Source organism: Dermacentor albipictus, chromosome 1 (genome assembly GCF_038994185.2).
Source record: "Dermacentor albipictus isolate Rhodes 1998 colony chromosome 1, USDA_Dalb.pri_finalv2, whole genome shotgun sequence".
NCBI classification, from domain to species: Eukaryota; Metazoa; Arthropoda; class Arachnida; order Ixodida; family Ixodidae; genus Dermacentor; species Dermacentor albipictus.
Window position 1 is genome coordinate 254,983,749 of NC_091821.1, and position 26,485 is coordinate 255,010,233.

Sequence of the window (26,485 nt, forward strand, 5' to 3'; positions counted from 1 at the left end):
ACGCCACTGATTGCAAAGCTCTGTTTAATTGCGCAATATGTTTGACTGAATTAAAGATTGCTGAGCAAGTGTCGCGCCTGGCAGGGTTAGAAAATTTTTCACGTTGAGCCCGCATGCTGTTACCTCGACTCTTAGCGAAGGCAAGGCCGAGTTATGCGTTTTCATTTTGCCGACATTTCTCACGGCGTAAGACGTGGACAAGTGCATTTTGACCCGGTCGCCCGCTGGTGCTATGTTTAGCATTTAAATGACGCGCGTAGCTAACATGAACCATCGCCTGCTGGTGCTATGTTTAGCGCTTAAATGATACGCTTAGGTCATATGACCTTTGTGTGCGGCGCAACGTGACCCCCGCACTTGTGCGTCGGAATGGGGCGATCTCTATCATCACGTGCAGCATCTTTGGCCGGATGTCAAGAGTGCACGAACATTCTCGTACGTACGCAATCGGCAAGGATTCTTCAGTGCGCAGCGCGGCGCATGACCAGAATAACGGGATGAGGATGTGTTTTCACCGAAGACATTAGGGACGTTTAGCGCGTCCGGTATCCGGGAAAGCGCGGGCGGGTTTCCGGTTTAGCGGGGGCGTAAAGGTGAGCGGCCCGATCGGTGGCGCCAGCTGGTGGCGCAAAGCTCAACCACACAACCACAGAGCTAATTACTGTATTCTGCTTAGCTGCTGGGGTAAATATTCGACAGTGGCGTAATCGTGTTCACAATTACGCCGCTGCCAAAAATTTGCACGAGTGGCGAAGCAGGATATGGTGAGTTACTGCAGTTTTAGCTATGCGTTTGTCTGGTTGAGCTCTACAACACCAGGCGGCTTCACCGCTCACGTTTACGCCCCGACCATCCGGTAACCCGCCCAAACCGCTCCCGTTTACCGGATTAGCGTACAAGCTAAACGTCTCTATTATACCTCGCAGCGATCGCGGAAGTACGGCGACCCGCCAGATGATCCTTCGGTTCGGGAGCGGAAAGTCCAGGTGCAGTTACCTCACGATACATTTCATCCTGGACCAAACATTCGCACGCCTCCCCGCAAGTTCAGCTAATGAGTGAAGGAACGATAGGAGGGAGGACAGGAGAACTTAAACCAAGTGAAGAAAAAAAAGAATTTTTGCTTTATTGAGGGGAAAAAAGCATTGCTTTATTGTAATAAAAATATGAAATAAAATAAGAAAATAAAAAACGCGGCGTTTTTGTGTCAAACAACGTGTTTCGATGGCAATTTAAAATTTGAATCTACATGTCTTGTGTCCTGCCTTGTTATCAATGAGATATTGCGGAAGATTGCGTTTCCACTCTGTAAATGCGTAAAAACACCACGTTGGCAAGCGACGAGCACCAACACACATGAGCGACCCATTTTTTTTTCCATGTAAAATATCGCATACCACGTTTTTCACTTGTATACGCGATGAAAAGCCGGGCATAGGACAGCTTTGTGCACTCGCACGGATGCTGAAGACAGACGGGGTCTGTTATACGCCAAAACACTGTAAGGAAAAAAAAGATATTCAGATCCGACGCACATATTGTAATCGATGTGAAACTAAGCTTTCGGGAAAGGGTTAATTAAATGCCATACATCTGGTCATCGTCTGCACAGCGTTTTGCATCACAGCCATTACGTGCACACCCGGCAAGGCAGCAAGACGCTGCGACCCAATTACACTGTATACGCGATCGGCCAACTTTATAAGCCACTGTCTTTAGGGTTAGTATAATGCTCAGCATAATGCTTCGCCTTGCTTCCGGCGCCAATATTTACAACGCTTCTTGAATTTGCACAGCCATCACTTCATCTCGAACAAGCTAGTCTTGGGCACAACTTAAGCAGGTGCACGAAATTAAGTATCTGCTTAAACACTATACCCGATTAGTTTTACTGAATGCATGCCCAATAGATTTGACGTTTTTCTTCCGCTAGCACGACGTTGCGGCTTCGATTACCACTGTGGTTGTTGCAGTCCAATGTGTGCGGAATGCAAGACCTCCCTTGCACTGAAGTGTCTGGGAAAGTTAAAACACTCAGCGTGGTTTAGTAACCTACCTGCGCTCAAAGAGCACGTCTCTTATAGCCCACATTAACCAACTCAATAACCTCAATTGCAGGCGTATGCGAACAATCCAAACTTGGATTACGAATCTTGCTTTATTCTATCTGTGGCAGACACGAGAGTTTGATTGATTCATGGCGTTTAGAGAGATAGAGACAAAAGTCTAATGAGAAGAAAAGCAGACATGCTGGGCTTGAGGTACGTTCCTGTAGCGAACTATTCTACACTGGGGGAAGATGTAAAGATAAACTAACAAGATTGGCGACGATGACGGCAGAGGCAAGAAGCGAAACACATAACGGGCAGGACTAACAGCCTACCGTATTGTCCAATACTTTTTGCAAAATCGTCTAAGGCCTGGATGGACTGAAAGCTGGATTTACAGTCACTCAACGGCTCAATATGAAGTCACCTGACAGGGTTGGTTGTCGAGACGGGCAAGAGCATCAGTCAACCTCTGTCGATCTTGAATGTAATAAGAGCAGCCACATAGCACATGCGTTATAGATTCAGTCACACGGCGCAGATCCCATCACCCTGAAGTTCCTATATAAATACGCGGAAACTGAGAAATCGTTTTGCTGTGCAACCACTGCGCCGATTTTGATGAGGTGTGTTGCGTAAGAGAGAAAAAAAAAACTAGAATATAGAGACTGCAGACAGGGGATTTCTTTATTCAGGCGGTCAACTTTCTAGAAAAATTGCTGAAAAAAAAAACTATGAATCTTACTGCAACTCAACAACGAAATCACAATTCTGTAAACTCCACCTAAAATACATCTAAAACGGGCAAAATTTATAATTATAAACCACTCTGAAATATACGACTAAACTTTCAGTAGGGCTTTTGCAGAACCTCTGTAAACAATGAAAGTAGTCACGTAAGCTGTAAATTTGTATGTAACATTTGTGCACTTTAGATGCTCTGACGGATGTTCCCTAGAGAACAGTTATGCCTGTTTCAGGCGCAGAGTTAGATTTGTAAACGTCGTGTTTCAATGTTTTTTTTTTAAATTTACAGCTGTTCAGGAATTCTTTCCAACAATTTCAGGCCCTGAATCAAAATTCTGCTTCCCTAGAGTCACTAGAATTTAACTTTCTCTCTGAAATGCAACATAATTTATTCAACTCAGTCCAGAGGTTGGCTCATAAAAGCATTTCTACCTTTTACATCTATTTGAATGCCACCCTCAGCGTAAGCTTGTGCAGAAAAGTGGCACCGCAGCGCTTAGAAGTTTAGAGCTTCAGGGGCACACTTTGGTCATGGCATACGCCGAAGTGGAGTTCTCCGGACTATGACCACCAGAGTTTCTTTTACGTAAACCTTCATCTAAGTACACGAGCCTGTTTGCATACGGCCTCTGTTTGAATACGGTCGCCGCGAACACGAATTGAGTCCACACCTTTGTTCACGCTGAATTTATGCGAAGTTTATTCTTGTTTCTTAGGTGGCGAATATTAGGGAGAAGTGAACAAACCTCTTTAGGTGCGAGGCTGTGGTTTGGTATCTGGTTTCTAATTTGAAACTTGTATGCCCACAGAACCTATGCATACGGGCGTCGTTGGTGTTAAGTTTTGTTGCCTAATTAATGCCAGTGTGGGGGTCCTACAGACAGTGGCGTGACCTCTCACTATATGTGGATTCACATGCTGCATATTTGAGCGCTATTTCCTTACCCCCTCCGCCCACTTTCAAATGGCAGAGATACAAGTGACTTTGAAGCTATTTCTATCCGTCCGCTATTTTTCTCTGCTCCTTAGAAAGAGAAGAATATTCAATAAGTTACATTCAATATTTGAAGGTAGTCCCGATTCTGACTTTTCGGGCTGAATTCCATCCGAAGATATTGCAATTCACGCGTCCCGTATTCTCCGCGTCCTTCTATTCAGACTCGAGGACTGGCAGTAGTAACAGATGGGGCAAAGTCAATAGGACTGGGTCTCGTCTGAAGGAGTTCACGTTCAGGCTGCATTGGGCATTCAAACCTTTGGTTCGCCGGCATCTTTTTTTAAGGAAAGCACGAGACACAGTAGACGTCTGTGTCGCGTGTCTCTCACTTTTTTTAAAGCTTGTATATGTTTGTTGCTTGCTTCTTTTATTCAAAGTATCTTTTTTTCCCTCCGTGAATATCATTTGGCTGATCGATCATGTACGTTTTAGTTTTGGTGGTAATCTTGTTCTTTGCTATACCACGTGAAGTGTTCTATCATCTGCTATTCTATGTAATCTTCTACCATTGAGTGTGTTAAAGAAAAAAAAAGAAAAACGGAAAACACGCAAATATAATTTTACTTTCACTCTTGGTGTTTCTATGAGTTCGCAAATATTTTGCCAGTGCTTAGGTATATACGCATGCTCAATAAGTGAACATCGTAAAAAAATGAATGCCAAGAGGTGCTGAGAGTATATATTGTGTCATTAAGTAGCAGGACCCTAAGTTACTTCACCCTTTCTGATGTCTTTCATCGGTTTAGAGTATAAGAAATTTATCTTGCCACATAAAAGCATCTTCTCCTATGATGTTGGCTTTGCCCGTTTTCTCAAAGCGTCGATCGAACACTGCGTTCGCCGAACACCTGTCACAGTGCCTTGCGCTTGACATTTGACAATAGCTTCAACTGGCGGGAAAGCAAAAAAAAAAAAAGCCGATAAAAGGCGACCGGTCTCTTAGCGAAGTTAAAAAAAGAAACCACATTGTTCGAATAAAGGAACAAGTCAATTCTGAGGCTCATTTGACAGCTTAACGGACCTACAATCTCGTTCTCGTAATACGTTTCGTAACACGGCGCATTTTTCCCGTCCTCTTGAACGGCGCGGCTTATGTCGGACGCGAGTCGCGTGTACCGACGGGAAAGTACACGACAGCCACGCCGGAAGCATCTGTCTAGTTCCTTCCGCTGCGGGGCTTTGAGTGGGGTGGTGGCCAGGAGCACACCGGTTCCGCAGGCATCCTTGTGCGCAGCCGACGAGGAAGAGCCCTTGCGCACGTGTCAATTTGCAAGTCGCCTGCGAACAGAAGAAAGCAAGAAACAACTCTAAAAAGAAGTCAAGAAAGGAAGAAGAAGAAGAAAGAGGCGCATGAAGATTGAGAGCGTGGAGAAAGTGAAACGACGCGAAAAGGAAAACGAAGAGAAACGGATCAGAAGTGGGTCGCTCGGCGGAGGCGTGTGCGAAGTCGAGTTCAAAGGAAGCGTCCCGAGGCTCGATGAAAAAAGGAAAAAAAAGAAAAGAAAAAGGGTGCCCGCGGCGCGTTTATGTTTCCTCCCTGCTCTTCCTCCGTCGTCTGCATCGCCGCGAAATCAATAACCGTCGCCGCGTCACGGCGCTTTTCTCGCGGAGGGCGCCTTTCGGAGACATTTTCGACCCTTCTTCAGTTTCGAATGTAAACGGTTGCGTCTCGCCGTTAACGGAGGCAATCGAAATCAACGGGGCTTTTAAAGGGGCAGACAACTCTCGGCTTTAGGCCGCCTTGCGATCCGCTCCTTTCATCGGCACAGGCCACTTGAAACCTCGGATAGGATCCGGATAATCACTTTTGTTTGAATGCCACTTTTCTTTCGTTAGGGGTCTGGAGGAGAGAGGGAACGTGAGGAAATGTGGAAGTGTCGAAATGTACCCGCGTACGTGCGGAGGGTTACGTAATATCTATCGGGGGAGCTATATAGTGGGCGGGAAGGAATGGCGGGACATTTTTCGACCGCGCATTTCTCACCTACTCCTCCGTCTTTAGTTGCGCAAGAACGTTTTACAGCTGAACACTAAATTGAGAAAATCTACGCTCTTCGGAAGAAAGCGGCAGTTAAAGGAGCACTCATGCATACTTTCGGAGTTTTAGAAACTCTACCAGACGTTTCTCACACGTGAAAGGAAGGCACTTGGCAAATATGAAGGACGGTAAACGTTTATACGATATATTAATTTTACGTTAAAGGTGGTATCAAACTCCGTTTCTGGCGTCATCGACATTATCGTGACGTCACGACACGCAACAAAATTCGCTGAATGCTGAAGCAGGGATTTGTTAGCTAGCACCGGCCAGCTTCGAAATATTCGTCCTCAAGCTTTTTACGGCACAAAATGCATTTGTTTTACTTAATACCGCATTTCGCGAAAAAAAAGTTATTTGGGGAATCATTAACTGAAATGCGAGTGCGTTTTTCGTTTATCATCAAATTTGATGAGATAGACGGCAGAACATCATTCCTGCCAAGTGTGCATGCCCTCAGCGCTGACAAATTTCACAGTCAATAAAATCGCGGGGTTTCACTTCCCATCGAGACCTAAACAATGAAACGTTCATTATCAAAAGTGAGTGGTTATTTAGTGAAGCTGTGAATACTACAAATGGACTGTAGCCGCCGACGCGACGCGATGCACTGCGTGGGGGAGAAAAGGAAAAGTCAGTCAGTCAGGCGGCACTGCCTTCTCAAGCCCCTGTGTGTATACATACAGCATACCTCCTACTACGCCCTACAGCCACGCCCTACGTAGCTGCTGCTCTTACGGCGAGCTTACCACCAGAAGCAGAAGTCCCATATCCTTGGATTCATCTGAATTGAGCTTCTTTGAGCTGCACTGGGACTTTGGCGCAGCGTTGGTCGTACTTCGCGCGCAAAGAAGGCGCTCTTATATAGCATCCCTCTAGGATACCGGTCTACGCCAAACACGCCACTTGCTTGTTACTGTGTGTGCTTGCGTATGTCGTGTGCATGGGCACCATGTGTTGTTGGGCCATATGCGTTTTAGTCGAGATGCAGTGTCATACGTCACCTTTTTCGCCTAGAGTAGCGTGCTAGGCGTATGGCCAGGCAAACATTTCTATCTCTCATCTCTTTGAATGCTCACGAGAGGTTGAGTTCCTAACGCTTGCGCATATGTTTTGTGAGACAGAGTAGATTTCATTCAGTAGAACAGGGCCGGAGTAATGTAAAGATTGTATTCCAATGAGTGGCTATTCCTTTTCACGCATCGTCAGTGGTCCGAGCAGCTCTCCGTCCACGTTGTCACCGGAATCGGCCGACCGTGAACGGCGGATGAAAAGAAAGGAAAAGAATCGAGGGAAAGGAAACCTTACAACATACCGACGCAGTATGACAGCTCTGCTCGATTCCATTGTATACAGATATATTATAATGCTTCTTATGTTCCATGCGCACGTATCTTTCCTGGCACCATTTAATTGGCAATCCTTCGTACATTTATTTCCCTTTGAGAAGTTGCAAATTTTGAATTTAGGAAATTTGGAAAAAGCATAAATGTAGCTAGGAGGTGCAAACGGTAACCGCATGCTGCCAGTGCAGGAAGGGAACGGTCAAATATAGAAGCAAGCTTCAGAGGCTGTTTCGGTGTCGTTTCAACGCAGAGCGTGGAGGACGCACGTATATTTCATGCCTTAAAAAATTAATTACTTTTTGTCTGAACTGCTAGGACGTGGCCGGCTATAGCGGCTATGATACGTGATCGCTTAGCCACAGCTCATTTCGCACCGTTTCGTCTTGCGATTGTTCTCGCTGTTTCTTTTTTTTTTTGTCTTTACTCACTTTTCTTCTCTTTTCTTCTCTTAGAGCCGACCCTTTCATAATGGGTTTTGTTGGGTATCACAAGATCGTTTACCCCTGTGTCCTTCAAGAACGGGAACCGGGGCCGCAATTTTGTAGCGATGCCTTTCGCTCGAATTATATGTCGCTCTTCTCATTAACCATTCCCGGCAGGCTGATCCCATTGATAATGCGGGCTGAGAGTCGCTGTCACTGCTGACGAAGCGCAAAAAGTACGGAAAGAAATAGCATCCGAAAAGCCATCGCTACAAAATCAAGGCACAGTTTGCACGGAGCTCTGAGCTATGCAAAAACACTTTCCGCAGGTGCGAGTCGATAGAGGGTCTTAGGTTAAGGTTGTGAAAAGGTGGGGCAAAGTGCAGCGCAGTGACTGTCTCTGAATAGAGGACACCTCAACCGCGCTGCACAAGGGGTTGGGGATTGGAAAGGAGAGAGAGAAAGCAGAGGAGCAGCAGCAGCAGCCGAAACGCCGCAGGCATGGGGAGAGGTGCGGTTAGAGGCGATCAGCGAAGCCTGCGCCTTCGGCGAAGCCCAGGAGCGCGCGGAAAAGCAGCCTGTATGAAGAGTCTGTATGAAGACATTTCAATTAAAAAGAGCATATAATTTCCCCTGTACTTTCCCTACCTTCACTGCGTGTTAGCTTCATACGGTTGTGACTTACGAAAATTTCCCCCTCCCAGTTCCCCTCACTCTTCTTTCTTCACAGCAAAGGTTTCACGAATAGTGGCTTCCTTGTTGCCTTGTTGGTATTGCTGTAAGTGACGAATCTCCTGCATGCGCTGCACTCTGACACCTTTCAGAAGTCACAGCAGAGTACTCAAATAACGAAGGCAGACATCTGTGTCCACTCACGATTGCTTTGGGTACCGCCACAACGAGCCTTACGGGACCAAACTGTTTCGTCGAGAGGAAGTCTCACCACTGCATTGGACCGCGCTGCCTATACGCTAGCGTGGATATTCCAGATGCGGCGTGGCCATTCGCGGCATTGTTACTCGAGCAACGAGACAGACGGCATCGAACATTTTTCTTTGGTCGTGCATAAACTATCGTGATGAAAGCGGCGCGCTGCTTGCGAACCTATGCGTGCATAATGAAGTCTTTTCGCATAAGTGACTGCAACACCTTGTGTTTCTAAAGGGTCCGTCATAGAACGTAAGGAAGCGTCACATTATTGTCTTGTGCTTATAAGAGAAATAATGTCTTAAGTGGTTTGCTATGGACGTGTGCCAAAATACCCCTGTGACATGGCAAGAGACGCTCAGCCGAAGCAGCTGTGTACCTCGATAGCCAGGCTGAACCCACAAGTGCCATGATTACGTGGCAGCACTAACTACAAACTACAAAGCCCTATCGGTAGGGTCATCACGCCAACCTAGCGTGTGTGAGCCAATGCATACATACCAATAATGATCATTCGCTTGGCCCTCTGCGAGGTGCATACTCGTGATTTCCGGGCTCGGTGACTATCATTTTGCGACAAACTGCTCAGTATTGAGTTGTTTTTTTCTTTTGTCTTGAAACGCTGCCGTTGCGAGTGAAAGAGTGTTCGCTAGGGCCGTGCAGCTTTTATTATCGATAAAGCGGCAACCCACATAAGCCACCGACTTTTGGCGACCATGACATTAGGGGAAATGAAAGTGCGTGTCTGCTTCGCGGTGCCACTGTGCCGTGAACTGAATGAGGTCTGAGCAGGCTTTTAGAAACTTCGTACTCCTCCATCGATCTGACTCGTACACGGGCAACGTGAAAAAACTGCTGCAGCGATACGTGACCAACGCAGACCGTTGCTTCTTTGGAAATCGCTGTTTCTATTTCAGCGTTACTCCTTACTGTTCGCGTGTGGCAGTAAAAAAGGACTACAGTGCCGCGTGTCTTTCATATGCAAGACGTGCGCCAGCCAACACATTCAAATTTGTTGAAAGGCTGCGCTATACAGCGGGTGTCCCAGATAACATTAACCGAGGTTTAAAAAATATATTTGCGCGTTAGTGGAGGACATAACTAAATGCATCTTTTTTGGTCGCTCTATATGGAGTCATCTACACTGAGAAAGTGATTTGGCGTTGTTGTCTTATAACCTTCTCAGCGGCAGCGCACTACGTTAGAAGCGCTGATCGTGCGTCGTGCGCTTAGAGCACAGACATCGCGACGTGCAAGTGGGTAGTCATATGCATTTGTCATTATTGTTTTTTTTATTTCTTGATAATGCGGAAAAAATATTGCATAGGTATGGGAAGATAGGAAAGTTCGACCTGGACGTTAACTCCCTTAAATCCCTTAACTTTCCCATTGGAAGTTATTTCTTCGAAATTTAGGTCTTGTGCAGATAAATAATTTACTTCGACCATATACGAAACTAAACAGAATACGAAAGAAATATAGACTTGGTCCATGAGTGGATAAGAATATGTATTTAGTCATGTGTTCCTATCGTGCTGCGGCATATTTTTTTAAACCTTGGCAAAAGTTAGCTCAGATATCTTTAAAATATAATAAAACTATATTCTGGGGCTCTGCGTGCCAAAACCACGATGGGATTATGAGGCACCCCGTAGCGGTGGGCTCCGGATTCATTTAGAGCGCCTGGGGTTCTGTAACATGCACCTAAATCTAAGTACGCGAACGTTTTCGCCCCAATGGAATGGGGCCGCCGTGGTCGATGCTCGAACCCGCGACCTCGAGCTAGCCAGCGCAATGCCATAGCCACTGGGCTACCGCGGCGGGTAGCTCGGGCATCTTGTAAACACATTTCGGCTATTGTATTTCCTCCCGAGGAAACAACCGCACTTTACTTAGGAGTCACTAGAAACATTCCTGTGCTTTTTTTTCAGCTAGGAAATGTTGAACGCAAAAAAAAAAGAAAAATAAGGAGGTGAGTGCGACAAAAAAAGAAAAAAAAAGGAAAGAAAATGTGAAGCGAAACTGAATAGCGTGTCTGAACGGTGTTGGTACCATCTTTTGTGCCCCTTAAACTTCGTAGTGTCAAGAGCTGGTGGCGTAACAAACTTTCCTCATAAGCCATACTCAGTTGTCGGAAGTCATGCGCTTTCAACGGGTAAGCATTCTTTGGCGAGTATACCCCGGAGAAACTGTGTCTGTCCCATAACGCCTTTTAACTAAGAAATCAGTGCCTAATTGGTCAAACTAAGACATTAAATCGTTAAAATAGTGTAACTGCAGATATATGGAAGCTTGGGCGAGTTGGTGATTCAATATCGACATGTTTGCACAGCGCAAAAGACGAGGAGTGAAGGAAGAACACAACACAGGCGCTGACTTCAACTGATCTTTATTTGCGAAATCGCCAGAACTATATACATGAGCAAAAGTAAATAAAAAGTAACTTTTGCATTAAGTCACACGTGAACCCCTATTGCATCACAGACAGATACGTGATTTCGTGTTTTGTGAAGGAAATAGACGGCATGCTGATGCAAAGGTCGCCCAGCCGCTGTATCTTGTCAGCCTCTATGATTTCACGTGTAAGCTAGTCTCGGTGTTCGGAAATTATGATGCAGTTTTCAAGTTCAGGGTCACAATGGCAGTCTCTGCACTGAATGCCAAGATGACCTTGCACGGCGGTATAAACACTGTGAAAATGCTCTTTCAATGGTCATTTAAACATCTGCCTGTTTGCCCAACGTATTTCTTTCCGCAAGTCAAGGGAATCACGTAAACCACACCCAGGGTGCATGCTCCAAGCCGCTTCCTATGGTTAGTATTGCAAACATTTCGTCGTGTGGCATGAGGATCCACACGCCTGCAGAGCAGTGATAATATTTCCGGGGCAGAAAAAACAACTTTAACATCCACTTTACTGCCTATCTTCTTCAAGCTGTGCGAAATGATTTTGCAAGTAAGGGAGCAGCGCGACTGGCTTATTGTCTCTGGCAGCACTGTGAGCTGGTGCTTTGTCTCGCAGCTTGATTAATATCTTTTCTGCGACAGAAATTAACAAAATCTCGGGGTACCCAGCATACGTTAGGCGGGGTACTCCGAGCTTTTACTGGGTACCCCGAGATTTTGTTAGTTTCTGTCGCAGAAAAGATATTAATCAAGCTGGGAGACAAAGCACCAGCTCACAGCGCTGCCAGAGACAATAAGCCAGTCGCGCTGCTCCCTTACTTGCAAAATCATTTCGCACAGCTTGAAGAAGATAGGCAGTAAAGTGGATGTTAAAGTTGTTTTTTCTGCCCCGGAAATATTATCACTGCTCTGCAGGCGTGTGGATCCTCATGCCACACGACGAAATGTTTGCAATACTAACCATAGGAAGTGGCTTGGAGCATGCACCCTGGGTGTGGTTTACGTGATTCCCTTGACTTGCGGAAAGAAATACGTTGGGCAAACAGGCAGATGTTTAAATGACCATTGAAAGAGCATTTTCACAGTGTTTATACCGCCGTGCAAGGTCATCTTGGCATTCAGTGCAGAGACTGCCATTGTGACCCTGAACTTGAAAACTGCATCATAATTTCCGAACACCGAGACTAGCTTACACGTGAAATAATAGAGGCTGACAAGATACAGCGGCTGGGCGACCTTTGCATCAGCACGCCGTCTATTTCCTTCACAAAACACGAAATCACGTATCTGGCTGTGATGCCATAGGGGTTCCGTCCTACTTAATGCAATTTAGTTATTTTTTTAATTACTTTTGCTCATGTATATAGTTCTGGCGATTTCGCAAATAAAGATCAGTTGAAGTCAGCGCCTGTGTTGTGTTCTTCCTTCAGTCCTCGTCTTCTGCGTTGTATAAAACATGTCGGTAACTGCAGAGATCGGTAGCTTTAGAATCAATAAAAAAAGAGAAAAGAACTGGTTGCGTTGCTGTCGCCTCGACATAGTCAATTGAAGCAATAAAAAAGTATAAGAAAACTGATCATGACGGCATGAATTAAGGAATGAAGATGACTTCGCGACTGCACATAGACATGTGTCAGCGAAGTAGAACCCACGCAGCTTCCTGGCTATCTCAGCTCCACACCGTTCGGTGCACGCATGCCTAGCTCAGCCGAGAATCGAGAAGGAAGAAGATGACGGAGAGGAAAAACAAATAGCTACGGCGGCGCAGTAACGACGAGACATTCAACTCGAAAGAGAATCAGGTTCCAAGCATCCAGAGGAGAAATGCACGTTGTCTGAATCAGAATAAAACGTTGCGCAAAACGCAGCAAAAGAAGAACATAATCCCCGTGATTCTATGGAATGGAATTGCGCTTGGAATGTGATAAGCAACAAAAAGTGCTACATAAATTCTGAGAATTGTCTATTACTGCGTAAGCATTCTTTGACTACGGAAAAAGCGATGGTTAGACATGCATAAGCCAGCAACATAATTAAGCAAAAGCGAAGTAATAGCCGAGCCAAAGAATGCTTACGCATTAGTAGGCGGTTCTCAGAATTTCTGTAGCATTTTTTGATAACGTCGAATGCATTCGAATTCATGCCTCATTGGACGTGTAAGCTTGTACAGGCACCTTCAAACGAATAACTGAGTTGTGTTGGCGCCTTCGCATCGTGTCTGCACGTTATTCCTCTCTTCTTTATCTGCTTCTTGTCTTTCGACATTCTTCCAGTGTAGGCCAGCGAAGTGCATTCTTTGTTCTAATCGGCCTCACTGCTTTTGCGTACCCTTTCACCTCTCTGGTTCTCTACAAAAGTCCAAATTTCAGTGAATGCGTTGAACGTTAACGCATTCAGAGAACGTGCTCTCGATCGTGTTTCGCCGCACAGGCGTGATTCTACTCATCACGCCACTGCAAGGGCCGAAATTGACTACTGGGTAAAAAAAAAAAAAAAAAAAAAGCTTTGCTGCCCGAGAGTTTAGGGACTAGCGCAACTCAGAAACAGCGTGCAGATTCACCGCTTCGGTTGCGATTCAAGACTGGAACCGCCATAATCGCTATCGGAAGTCGAGGCGAAAGGATTTCCGAAGGCGCTCTCCGTGCCCGGCCGATCGCGAGAGCGAAAGGGTTAGGAAGGAAGTCAGAGGGCACGCTCTGCGTCGAGGTCCGACGGTCGAGCGAGGCGTCGGGGCCGGAGTCGTGCTGGTAGGGTTAAGTGGGTCATCCCATCGTCTTTCTCCGGAGCGCTTTGTTAGCGCAGGCGGCGCCCGCTCTGCGCCGAGCAACAAACGTGCTCAATGGTGGGGAAGGCCAACGGGGAGGGGCCCGTCGTTGCGTTCGGCGCTGCGCGGCACCTTGGCGCGCTCTGCTTTCGCTTTCTGCCCGGATCCGTTATACCCAGTGCGCACGCAGCGCTAACGCGTAACTGCAGTTCGCCGGCAACTCACTTCCTCCAAGAAAGAAAGAAGGAAGGAAGGAAGGAAAGAAGGGATGAGCCGTTGAACGAACGCCCGCTTTAGCCTTTTATGTATATTCCTTCTCTCCCCCCTCACTGCCCGCTCGGCATTCCCCGACCCTCACCGGCGCTGGTCGACGGACCAAAAAGTAGGTTGCTCCCTCCCTCACCATGCGCGGCTCTGCGGCAAAAAGAAACGCGTGCAAAAGCGTGGACGTATAGCGCTATACGCACACAGGCGGGCTGTCATCGAGGAAAAAGCGACATAAAAGCTGCCCATGCAGCCGCGCGTGTTGGCAGTGTTACGTCACTTGCGCTTGCATCGCTGCCAGGGAAAGTGTATACGCTAAATGCGAGAACGATCACGCAAGATGTCTCCTGGATTTCTCGTGCCGGGTGGATGGGTTTTCTTCTTTCTTTTTTCTCCCGGGCCATTTCTTTTGGCTCTCGCAGACCCGAACAAAAGTGTATGGTATGTGCCTAGTATTCGCAGCTTCGAGGTTTCCGACCTAAACCGCATTTCACGTTCCGAAACTGTGTCACCTGTGCTGACCAAGGCATCGAAACGCGAGGTAACAAAGTTGAGAGGGGGATCTCACGCATATCGCGCGTTAAACACTGAAAGGGCTTTAAGAGTTTCCTGTATGTGTGGTTCACTCGGAGGCCATCACAACATACAGCGCTGTTTTATGCCTAACAAAGGTTGCCGCGCTGTTATATTTACTGCTTTACCTCCAGCGAGAGTTTACTATATAGGTATTATTTGCTAGTAATGTGTTACGTATGTTTTTAATGTCTGAAGTTAAGCTATTGACAATATGAACTTGAGAATATGAAGTTTTATAGTGTGTTCAGCAATGGCGTGATGCATACACTACACTCTAAGAACAGTTTACACCCTTTGGCTTGCCCCTTCTGCCACACAAAAATAATCGTCATCTGCCTTGATGCGTTTCGTTTCTTTATCTCTGCGAGCCCGGAACTTTCCAGTAACGAACGGCACGCGCGTTATCAGCATAGAACAGTTTACACCCTTTGGAGTGCCTCTTCTGATAACGCGCGTGCCGTTCGTCACTGGAAAGTTCCAGGCTTGCAGCGATAAAGAAAGGAAACGCATCAAGGCAGATGACGATTATTTTTGTGTGGCAGAAGGGGCAAGCCAAAGGGTGTAAACTGTTCTTAGAGTGTATAAAACAAAATTACACCCTTTGGGTTGTATTTTTCAACACAACAATAAACGTCATCTGTCTTGTCCGCATTTCCTTTCTTTGACGCTGCGAGCCCGGTTCTTCCCAGTAACGAACGGCATGCGCGTTATCAGCATGACATAGCATTCCCCACAGGAAAGTAGCAGGCGCGGCGTTTTCAAGAAAGGAAATGCAAGCAGGGCAGATGATTATCGTTGTGTAGCAGAGATACACCCCAAAGGGTGTAAGTTTGCCTAAGAGCGTACACTCTTAGAAAAGTTTACACCCTTTGGGCCTTATCTTGTCCCACAACAACGCTCTATGAAAAGTTTACACCCCTTTAGTCGTATCTTGCCACACAACGATAAACGTCATCTGTCTTGTCCGCATTTCCTTTCTTTAACACTGCGAGCCCGGTACTTTCCAGTAACGAACGGCATGCGCGTTATCAGCATCACATAGCATTCCCGACAGGGAAGAAGCGGCCGCGGTGTTTTCAAGAAAGGAAACGCAAGCAAGGAAATGTCGATTATCGTTGTGTGGCAGATATACACTCCAAAGGTGTAAACTTTCTTCAGAGTGAATAATTGCCATCTGTCTTGCCCGCGTTTCCTTTCGTTAACGCTGCGAGCACGGTACCTTCCAGTCACGAACGACATGCGCCTTATCAGTGTGACGCAGCATTCTCGACAGGAAAGTAGCGAGTGCCGAGTTTTCAAGAAAGGAAAGGCAAGCAAGGCAGACGACGATTATCGTTGTGGGACAAATATACACCCCAAAGGGTGCAACCGTCTTAAGAGTGTAGATACAACCACGTGCCACGAAACATTCGCTACGTACGTCCACTTTTTGTTCTTTTATGTTCGTTCTGGAGTCCTTCCGTCAGTGTAGTACTAAGTGCAATACAATCATTAGATACAACCGCCGAACACGTCTATGTTTGCAAGACGCGTGAGATTACGATTCGTATTATTTCTTAAATAAGCAGCTTATATTGAGCCACGTTTTTAATTAGCACTCTTCGCTAATAAACTATTGCAGCAAGGTGGACAGCAGGGTGAATTGATTGAGGGTCGTGCTTCTTACACCGAAAAAAGGAACTTACACTCAAACAGGGAAGCGCACTGAGGAACCACTTACGCTCTCTGTTAATGCCCCTTTTGGCGTTGTAAGTAATATGAAACAGAACTGTAGTGCCATGCGCAAGCTTTAGGAATGAAAATCAATTTAGGAATGAAAATAAAGAAAGCGGAATGAAGACCGAGGCCGCCGTGACTAGTGCGTAGTTATTATTAATCTTCACACATAAGATGCGAGCCTTACCCACGCTTTGATAGTTTTACGTTTATAAGACGTTGGTACGACTGGACAATGCTTCACTTTCCCTAAAACCGTTTCTCCATCCCTAGTTTTGAGATGTTTGCTAAAGTGAAGATGTACCAGTTCTTAATTTGGTTTTAAGTCATTATTTGGCGTCAGTCGCTGCGGGAAAAATGGCAACATTTTGACAAATCAAAGGACAAGTGGTCGTTGTGTTATGGCATGGCAGCGTAAATAAAACGCTCCTCTTCTTACTTTCTATGCTGATCGGAGCGACCATTAAAAGAAGATCGCAATGAGATCGTTTCTGTTTTCTTTCTTCTTCTTTTTGTTCAACTGTTGGCTTGGCGCAAAATGACAGAAAACACACCCTGTTTAAGTGTACACCTAGCCACAAGTTGGGCTTTAGAAAGTGATAGTGCCCTGGTAACTATTTCAGACGTCATTGCACAAATAGAAGCAGTTCGTGTCCCTGCCATATTCCATCCAGCAAAGCGCACACAACAATGGCCACACAGTGTGGAAAGATTGCTAGTGTTTTCCAAGATAACAAACATTTGTTTCACAGTTCGGTGTTGTCGTATTCAGTGAAACCTCGGCAATGTTTTCTTTGCTACACACACCACATTGCCCCAATACCCATTCCGAAAGCAACAAAGCACTGTGCTGAATGTTCGAACCCAATCGCGGAAACAAAAACTAAATTATTAAGTGCATGCCTACGGTACTTAATAATTTTCATCTGGATAATGAATTTCAGCGCAGCATTCTGAAATTCAGCAAATCACATAGGTTCCATGGGATCAATCTCGAACTTAAAGTTCCGTGAAGCGCTCAGTGCTTCATTGCCCTTCTAACATGCTTTTTTTTTTCTTTTGCGTTTCACCCAGCACGTCGTTGATCTTTTCATGCATGTGTTGTGCTGTATACGTGCAAAATTACTTCGTTGTTTCAACATGCGCAGGAATTACGTTATCTTCTCACATGTTTCGAACAGCAATTTTTTTATTATTTGCTATTTTGTGTGTTTATACTTGATTGTGTGGAGCTATGTTAGTCCTTTTCTGTCCATGTAATTGCCTGCTGCTCTTACAACGCTTACTGCATAGTGGACGCCGAAGCCTCCTCAAGCGACAGCCTTTTGCATCAGTGTCTTCTTTTCGTGGAGAAGAACAAGATAAACTTCAGTCTTCAAATACCACAGAGCTGGCACTCACTGGCTTCTTCGTTGTAAACTGCTTTCAAAAATTGCGCGGAAACTATGGCCAATGATTGTCAATGTAAGCGCCTAGCGGAACGCTTCTAGAAGGCTATTCGCTTTATTTAAGGAACAATGCGCTTGAAGGCGTGTATTTGTTGCAGTGAGGATATATTTGGGTAGTGTTTGCGGTGTCATTGCGTAATTTAGTATAGCGAACAAAGCCGTTATAACCAGTCCATCTGTAGTGGTAGTATGGGTTGTTGTACATATAAGCGTATTGTTCGTTTCTCCGTGTAACGTTGCCCGGTGGCTAGCCCGTCTTTTTTTTCTTCGGCCTTCTAGCCCAAGGCTGCCATCTTACTGCGCACTTTTCAGTGGCTGTCACCCGCATGCTATCACACAACATTCATTTCTGTTCTCTTGGTGCGTGTTGTGCAGAGTTTCATTAGTTTTCTTTTTTTTCTTTCTCTCTCTCTCTCCAAGATAAATAAGTGGTGAGCTTCGGCACTGCAGTAGAAAAAAAAATGACATATGTCCTCCCATGATCCTCGGATAGAGCCTTTATTAATATTTCACCCTATCAACATCGGCCCTTCACGCCAAGCTAAGGAAACCGATACAGCGTTATAGTTAACAAAATATAGTCTAGGCACACATTTATCTTTTGTTCGTTCTCTCCTCTTTCCTTCGTAGCTTAAAGGTTTGGTTTGATAGCGCTGTGTCATTTTTCTTCCCTCCAGCTTTTTTTTTCTTTTTTTCCCTCATTGCTTCCTTTTAGCTAATATTCTGGAACATGCAGTGGGCGAGCTTTAGCGGTGGAACCTCCCAAGCTATTTTCTTCCCCTACGAGGACTTTTCGTTCGTAAATGAAAACTGTATACAGTAACTTCTCATGCGTTCAATAAGGCATTTTCGCTGCGCTCATTACGTGGCCTTGACGTCGCACAGCTAGGAAGCACTGCTACTACTTCATTAAAAAGAAGATATTTGTGTCGGCACTGATTACCAAATCCGTCAGTGCAATCATTCTTCGTTTTATGACCCGAGAAAGAGCTTCTGTTTGGAAAAGGTTGCGGTCCTGTGTCTTGACATACCACTCGAAAATAAAGAGCAGAAAAAAAAATCTGAAAGATGCTAGAGATTCTGGGGCCGCAGGATTCTGGCGACACACAAATACGTATACACCTGTTACATTGAGATGTCTTCGCCGTTTGTGTGGTTGTACGACGAACTAAGTCACACTGATCTACCTGCTGTTAGCATATAAAGCGCGCACAAAATCGTGTTTCGCTCGTGGTAATCGGATAGGCCAGCCGATTAACTCGAGTTAATAGCTTGCTTTGTGTTTCCCACATACCACCACGGCGACCTCCACGTTGCTGTGTACTGGAGCAGTGACTCACGGCGCGGCACCCACTCCAGTCAACAGGCAGAGCGGGCATGCATGGCTGTATAGAATCGTCACCAGCATGCCGGGAAGAACCTCCATGCTGCTTTCCGCCCGTCCATGGACTGCGTGGACAGCAGTCCCTCCACGAACCTTCGGCCACGAGGGGCGATCACTCAGAGCAGGTGGGATCTCGTCAGAAGAACCTGTGAGCCGCTCGTGCGTGAGAAACAGAAAAGCAAAAGCAAAAAAAAGATCTCAATTCCTTTAAAGTAATTGAGAGCTTTAGATTAGAGGGACGCAAGCGTTGAGTCTCCCTAATTTAAAGCTCTCTAATGACAGAACGGCCGGCGTGAAGGAGGAGATGCTACGCCACGGACGCTGCTTGTTCTGGTCACTGTCGTGCATTGACGTCAGATAACTTACGAGGTCACTTTTCCGGTGTGGATAACTAAGTGTAACTCCAGCCGCGGTGTATGCGGCTCCTGAGACAGCCTGTCTAATGACGGTGTACGCACTTGGCGAAATATCACCTGCGGTCTTCGAGAAGATTCGTAGCTTCTAATCGACTGGAGAAATGAAGGTCAAGAAGTCTGCGAAACGTCGTGTCATCAGAACTGTTGTAGAGCTCGACTGCCTCCCATCCAAGCCAAGATGGTCGGACTTTCATTATACCGGCTGGCAGTATCAAATTAGAATAGACACAGGAAAAGACAAGTACAGAGTCCGTTCTGCATTGTTTTTTTTCTCCTTTTTAATTCGCTTTATTGGTCTTTGATGACGATGCATTGGCGCGACACCTCAAACATCTGCGTGGTGAAAGAGAACGCAACAGTGTCGGCGGGGCACAACAGGCTGCGCGCGACAATCTCCGTGCGTGAAACGCGAGGCCAGTGGGGCTATCTGTGCTCACTTTCTCTCCAAACACAATGAATCACGGACGTTCAGGTGAATGTAGTGGTCTAACAAACGCCCTGAACGTTTCTACATTCAGAAAAGCGCAACACTGACCCGAGAGTAACAAGAATGTATTCATTCACGGGCTATCAGCTGAAGTTTGCCTGCGTGTACTTAGCCGTGACAACCTATTGTAAGCCGTGTGTGATGTCTCTGCTCGCGCTCACTTATTGTATATTATTAGGGGGAAATTATTTTTTATTCGTAACTATAAAGGACGGAATTCGAGCACAAACGTTAATGGGAGCGCTAATGCCTCATAATAATCGTTAAAAAAACATGAACGGGATCATTTGTTCACAACTCAAGTGATGATTACAACTGAGATTGCCGAGGTTTTTCTTTTTTATTGGCTACCTTCCAATACCTACACAAGATCATATCCTTACAGTTATGTTCGATAAAATATTATTCTCAAATGCCTTAGTTTAGTTCAGATATCGATTAGGTATGCTCGTCCTCTCACAGTATTCAGAATTGTGCACTCGATAACGCTTTTTAAGCAGTCGACGCATAGCGACATTGCTGGATTGGGATCGGCAAAATGAATAATTTTGGCGATTCAAGTCGTACGGGCCGTTTTGCAACTTTCTGGATGTAAAAAAAAAAATTAAAGGCTGTTGAACTACGAGTTCAAAATGTCGAGGTCCGCATCGCGACATGGTAACATTTGAAGGCGGACTACAATCAACCAGTACACACGAACGTGTGCATGAACACAGAGAAGGCGCTAATTTCCAACGACTACCATGGTCGTCGTGCTCTGTGGAGCAATTCGATAATTGGTGTCTTTAAGTTGAATATCTGCCCTTGGCAGAGACAACAAAAACGCCAAGTTATTGCTGCTCGCGCACTATGAACGGTATAAGTGGAGCGGTAATAAGACGCTTCGACAAATAAACAAAAAAATGCAAAAGGGAGAGAGGCGCTCGTGGTGCGCAAATCCTTCAATGTAAGCTACCGATTTCTTTTCTTGAGGGTGGCTGGCGGGAAGGGTTCAAATGTGAAGACGTGCAAGCTGTGTAGTAGTACTGTCTACAAACTTATCGGAGGTGGCGCCAATGCAATAGCTCTGTAGTTAAGGCCGCTAAATTGTCTGTGCGTTGCGGCTAAAAAAACCGAAATATATAAAGGCGAAAGGTGCAAACCGTTTGCCTTTATTTACTTAATACCTTTATTAACTTAACACGCTACAGCAAACAGTCGTCTCTGGTGCCGTCTTCGGAGGCTCGCACCAAACGATCAGCGGTATTCAAAACAGTTCCTCCACAGACGCCGCCTATCTGCCTTAGTGCGCAGCGCTAGCGAGTGCGGACAGTTCGCTATTTCACCCGCCAGTTCTTTCCAAGCATTGATTTGATTTTACCTTCATTATTGCACTTTTGTGTCGTTGCACGTTGTAGCTGAATATTATTTGGGTGTAGTGGGAATAGTGTGCGTTAGACGCAAACATTTTATTGAGAGGGAAACACTACACGCACCTTAATATTTTAGACCGCAAAAGTGGCGTCGTGGCTTTGAAAAAAAAACAAAAAAAATAAACAAGCCACATCCTCATTAAATTTGCGCCGGGCGCATGTTATGGTGGTGCGACAACAGAGATCTTTCGCTTAGCCTGATCACGCTCGAAGCAGGCGCACGAGTCTGTGCGCACAAACGTGAGTATGCGCGAAGTGATCCGGATTGTGCGCCTGTGCTGCTGCGTCGACCGGAGCCAGGAAAGGTGCCAAGGCGATCGCACGAAGGCCAACAATCGTGGCATCTTCCGACATTGGCGGGTACTCGGCCTGACGCGTGCCGGTAGAGGTGCGATGCCACCTTTCACTTTGCTTTGCTTCGGGCGGACACCAGCGTGCGCACCAAAACGCCGTAACATAGCTTATAGCACACGAAGGCGGCGCTCTTTAGATCCGTGCATATCGCTCATGCCTGACTAGAGAACTGTGAGGAGAGAGTGCAACCATGCGGAGACCTCTAGCGCCAACGCTCGAATGAAAGGCGCCCGTGTGGTGGCGTGCGCAGTTCCCTCCGCGTCGCCCAGCTCGCACACTCGGTGGTTTGAAACCTGACTCCGCATTGAGTGTGACGTGGCCAAAAGAACATCACTGGCGAACAGTCGGAGGCGTAGTCGACTCTGCGAGCACACTCCTGGTCTGTTCTATATACTCGGGGAAGCTAAGTTTCGCACCGAAAGCAGCATTATATGAGACAAGTGGGTAACTCAAGAGAGTACTGCGCGGGCTTCTCTTTTTTTTTTCCCTTTCCATTTTTCAGGAGTGCGACCCGCGTTGCATCCTCCGGTGGCACGGCAAGCCACCAGCCCGTGATTTGCATGAGTGCATGCCATTTCTTTTACACGTCCAAACGCTAACAAAGAGTATAGCAGAAACGCGTGAAAACAAATAAAGAAAGAAAAGAGCAACAAATAAGCGGCGAAGCAGCCTATACGCGGACCTATGTACAAATGGAGTGCCACTTTGTGCCCGTTGGTCGAACCGCTACGCGATACTTCTTGATTGAAAGAGGAGGGCGCTGGTGCGCGAAATGAAGCGTGGTCATAGAGTGTAGCCCTTATCGTTCGATACGCAACGCGCCGCTGTAACACCTAGGGGCGAAAACATTGCATTGCACCCGTGAAGCACCTCGATTGTTGTCTAGAGCGCCACTTCACTGTGGTTCCTGCCTTAGTGGACTCGGAGCCTCCATGGCGAGTGTGCTGAAGAGTAAGTACCTAAGAGAGTTCGCGTGTTTCACTTTTTTTTTGCTTTCTCCACCGCTCAAATTACTCGTCAGCTTTGAAAAACTATTCGTTTGGACAGCGCCCTTAGCGCACTATTTATCAGCCAAGGCGCACTGCTTGTCTATGAGGAATAATTGCATTGAATCACTACGCTATGCTTGTCGAATTACCGACATCTCGTGCTTTCTGGCTTGGCGAGAATCTAGTATACCTACATGCGGAAGCTTACGGCGCGATGTTACGCCCGCCGTAGACGGACATATAGAGATATCTCACCTTCGTTGTTGTGATAAAAAAATAGGAGGTGAAAGACCTAGATGAAGAACACGCTATCCGGAATTATGCGACTAACGACCTGTAAGTATCCTGTGCGCGTTTTGCGTCCCGATAGGAAGAAAGCATGCCTGCTCCCAGCGAGCGGTACTGATCGAGCCGCTTCTTGCTATGCTCTGTGCCATGCTCTGTGCAGTGCACAGCCGGAAGTCGACAACCGAGCTGCCTGAGTTTTTCCTCAGGATATGGGCTTATCGTGGGAAATTGCTAGAGAGTGATATAGAGGAAAGGCAAGGTTAAAAATACTGCTAGATGTTTTGTTTGCACAGTCATTCAAAGGCGACATTCTATTTTTTTTTCTTTTAGAAAGTTCTCGAGCGCACTTGGTCGGCATGCATGCAGTCACTTTCGCTCACTCGCGGTCCCTTACGGGATAAAATGTAAATTTTAAGTATATGTGACATTTTGTACTGTACATAGGCAGTCGGAACCCTAACTGTACAAACGCCCGAGCGGGCAGTAAAATTGCTAGAGGGTTGATGCAAGTGTCGCCGAGAGAGGGTTGGGAAGGTAAAGGTTATGGTCAAGGTTTTCGCTGTCGACAAAGCACACCAAAACGGTTCAGGAATCGCTGTTACAGTTTGCGCTGTCTTCAGTTCATGCGTGAGTATTAATGTCTTCCTCGAACGGAAAGAAAGACATTTTGCATAAAGCAGGTCAAGTGACAGATTGTGCAAGCGACGGCGCGAATTCTCAGCTGTGCATGTAATCTGCGCAACCGAGGGGACGACAGGGTGTGCAAGCGTATCTCAACAGTGTCGTCACCTTTGTTACGCACGCTGTAAGCTCGCTGGTTAGAAATCCAGCCATGGGCTGCTTGAGATGCCCAGTGTCTGTGCTTAAAGATGTGACTCGCAGTTTATGTGTTATTGGAAATGCTCCCTATAGAATTCTTACTCTAATCTACGTCTGCTCTACGCTCTCACTTTCATTTTTCTTTTCTCATGAAGTTTGAAAAACTACGCGAGAAGTTAGAGATGCTTTGAGGTGCAAAGAGCAAAGTATATAGTACAGAACGAGGGCACGAGATTAGCGGCACTCAGGACATCCAGCAAGGGACAGAGTAACCCAAGTCAACGTCGCGGCACTGTGGTTTCAGATAGCAAAAAAGATCCTGTCGAGGGGCACATTGGTAAAGTTGCATTCGAAAGGTACCCCTCCGACGCCAGCGGGCACTTGGGATGTGACGACGCCCGGCTTCCTGTCGGGGCCTTCGTCGCTCAGGGCCGCATGCTGCAGGGGCACTGAACGAAGAACGGGCCCCGGCTGAGTGCACGGGCGGAGGCGTGAGCGGAGGGAGCGACAGGTCTTACCGTGTGCACCTGCTCGCACAAAACCGCGCATGGTGAGAGAAGGAGGGCGTGCGAAACCGAACTCGGCGAGCGGCGAGGATGCACCGTCTACGCACAGCAGGGGTAGGCCGGCGGGGAATATAAAAGTATGCAAAATAGTCCCTCTGTCTGTCCTAGTGGTGCGCTGTAGGGGAGGCCCTCCGGCACGTGTGTGAGGCGTCGTCCCGGTATCACAGAAGCTCGCTATTGCTTGCGGGATATGGTCAGGCGTGGCACTGGGCACCGATGGCCGAGTGCCGGTACAGCGCCATGACGCACAGGCAGCGCAGGTGGATGTAGGCGCCCACGATGACGGCCAGGTGGAAGAACTGGTGGCTGTGGAAGAGGATGTCGCAGCGGCCCGGGAAGTAGCGCTCGGGCACGCGCAACGCGTACAGCGCCACGCCGATGAGTGCCACCAGCGACATGGCCAGGAGCCAGCCGTAGGCGAGCTCGAAGAAGGCCAGGTGAAGGCCATGTACTGCCACGAAGTGCACGCCGGGAAGTAGTGAACAGCTGACGGCCAGGCCCGTGAAGACTGTGGCCCGGAGCAGCCGAAAGTGCGGCCGGCCGAACTTCTCCCACATGGTCAGATTGATGGTGATCACGCACAGGGCGTAGCCCAGCAGAAGGTAGAATAGCTTGGTGCGCGGCTCGCACCAGAAGAGGAAGTGGATCCAGGGCGTGAAGCAGCCGGCCACGATGCTCACGATTCCGCAGTAGTCGAGTCGGCTGAAGAACTTGCCAATGTGCTCCGAGTGGCAGTGCATGGTGTGGTACATCGTGGACGTGAAGAAGCAGAGGAACACGCAGAAGAAGAAGGCTGCGAACACGGCCTGCTCCGCGAGCGGCAGATTGTGCCGCCACAGGAAGAGCGCGCCCGTAGTGGCGAACGCCAGCGAGCCGAGCAGGTGCGACCAGATGTTGCCAGTCTCGGTGTGCACGCGGAACACTGACAGCGCACAGGCGCGGAACGAAGGCAGCGGAGGCCTGTGCCCGTGGATCAGGTAGTCGTTGTCCTGCAGCCACTTGGGAAGCGCGCTGAAGTGGCACACGTCCCAGTGGGTGAGCGTCTTCTTGGGCTCCTCGTCGAGCCGCACCTCAACCAGGAACTTGCGGTGGGCGTCGGGCCGCCGTCCGTTGACGTCGAGCAGCGGCTCGCCAGTCCGCGCCGGGCTGGCCGCGCACGGCTGCCTGAGTCGGACAACGGGGCCGTCCGGCACGCCGGGGTCCGGGGACGGCTTCTCGGGCTTCTCGGGCTCGACGTCGTCCGACGTGTCGTCGTCCAGGAGCGCCGAGTCGGCCGCTGGCTCGGCCGGGTACAGCTCGGTGCGCGAGGGCTCGGCCACCTCGGCCGCGCCGTCCGTGTTGCTGGTGAACATCGTCCGTCCCGGGTCACGGCGCGCCGACGAGTCCCGCGCGCAGCAGCTGTCGACTGTCGCTGCCGACCCGCCGGCGGTGAGAGCGAAAGCCGCCTGGTCCCTCGGGTGACCCAGATCGGCCGAGGGAAGCCGGCACGCGCCGCTGCGTTTCCGGCATTTCCTCGTGGTCCGCGCTATCGGCGGGCTCGCCGGTCGCACATGGCCTCCGCCGGCGATCCTCTGGTCTGCGCACGTGAACCGCAGTCGGACCTCGGGGCGGCGCAAGCGCGGGTGACGTCACACCGCATCGCGCGATCGATGGGGCGAGCCGAGCACGGCAGACCCGGCTGGGCGACGGATTGATCGGTCGGCTTCGGCTGTGGCTCCATCCCAGCAAGACGGCAGCGGTGGCCGGCTGGCGCGACATACAACGTCTTAGCCAGACTCCGCGCACCAGTCAGATACATGACACCATTCCAGGCAGACTATACTTCACGAGACATAGAGAGCAATGAAAAAAGTTACTCGTTAGCTTGTAAGACTGTCCATACTGGTCGCCTCGTCACAGTTTTGCGGCTGGGTATGGCTCAATATTGGGGTCTCAAATGTGTTTGATGTTCTCTGCATGGTGTAAAATGTCTTCAATTCGCAAATTATAGTAACATCTACCGTAATAAAGCCATGCCATTGCAAAAGAAAACTAACTTCTTTCATCGCGCGTCTCCCGCCCGGAATAAGCA

The 26,485-nt window shown here is 47.7% G+C and overlaps 1 protein-coding gene and 1 pseudogene across 9 annotated transcripts in view; one reads left to right on the forward strand and one right to left on the reverse strand.

Annotated features, from left to right (window-relative positions):
- LOC135901595 (uncharacterized) overlaps positions 1-26,485 on the forward strand; it is a 543,147-nt gene that overhangs the window by 198,303 nt on the left and 318,359 nt on the right. For 2 of the 9 annotated variants that reach the window (XM_065431427.2, XM_065431451.1), the window contains exon 8: positions 927-1,117. The exons of 6 other annotated variants lie outside the window; for them this stretch is intronic. In XM_065431427.2, the coding sequence (XP_065287499.2) occupies positions 927-1,055 (129 nt within the window). In that variant the 3' untranslated portion in view covers positions 1,056-1,117. Of the gene's footprint in view, positions 1-926; positions 1,118-19,031; positions 19,209-26,485 lie in introns of those variants that run through there. One more of the 9 variants, XM_070531176.1, reaches the window with a different exon arrangement.
- LOC135901587 (adiponectin receptor protein 1 pseudogene) lies at positions 2,711-26,468 on the reverse strand (annotated as a pseudogene).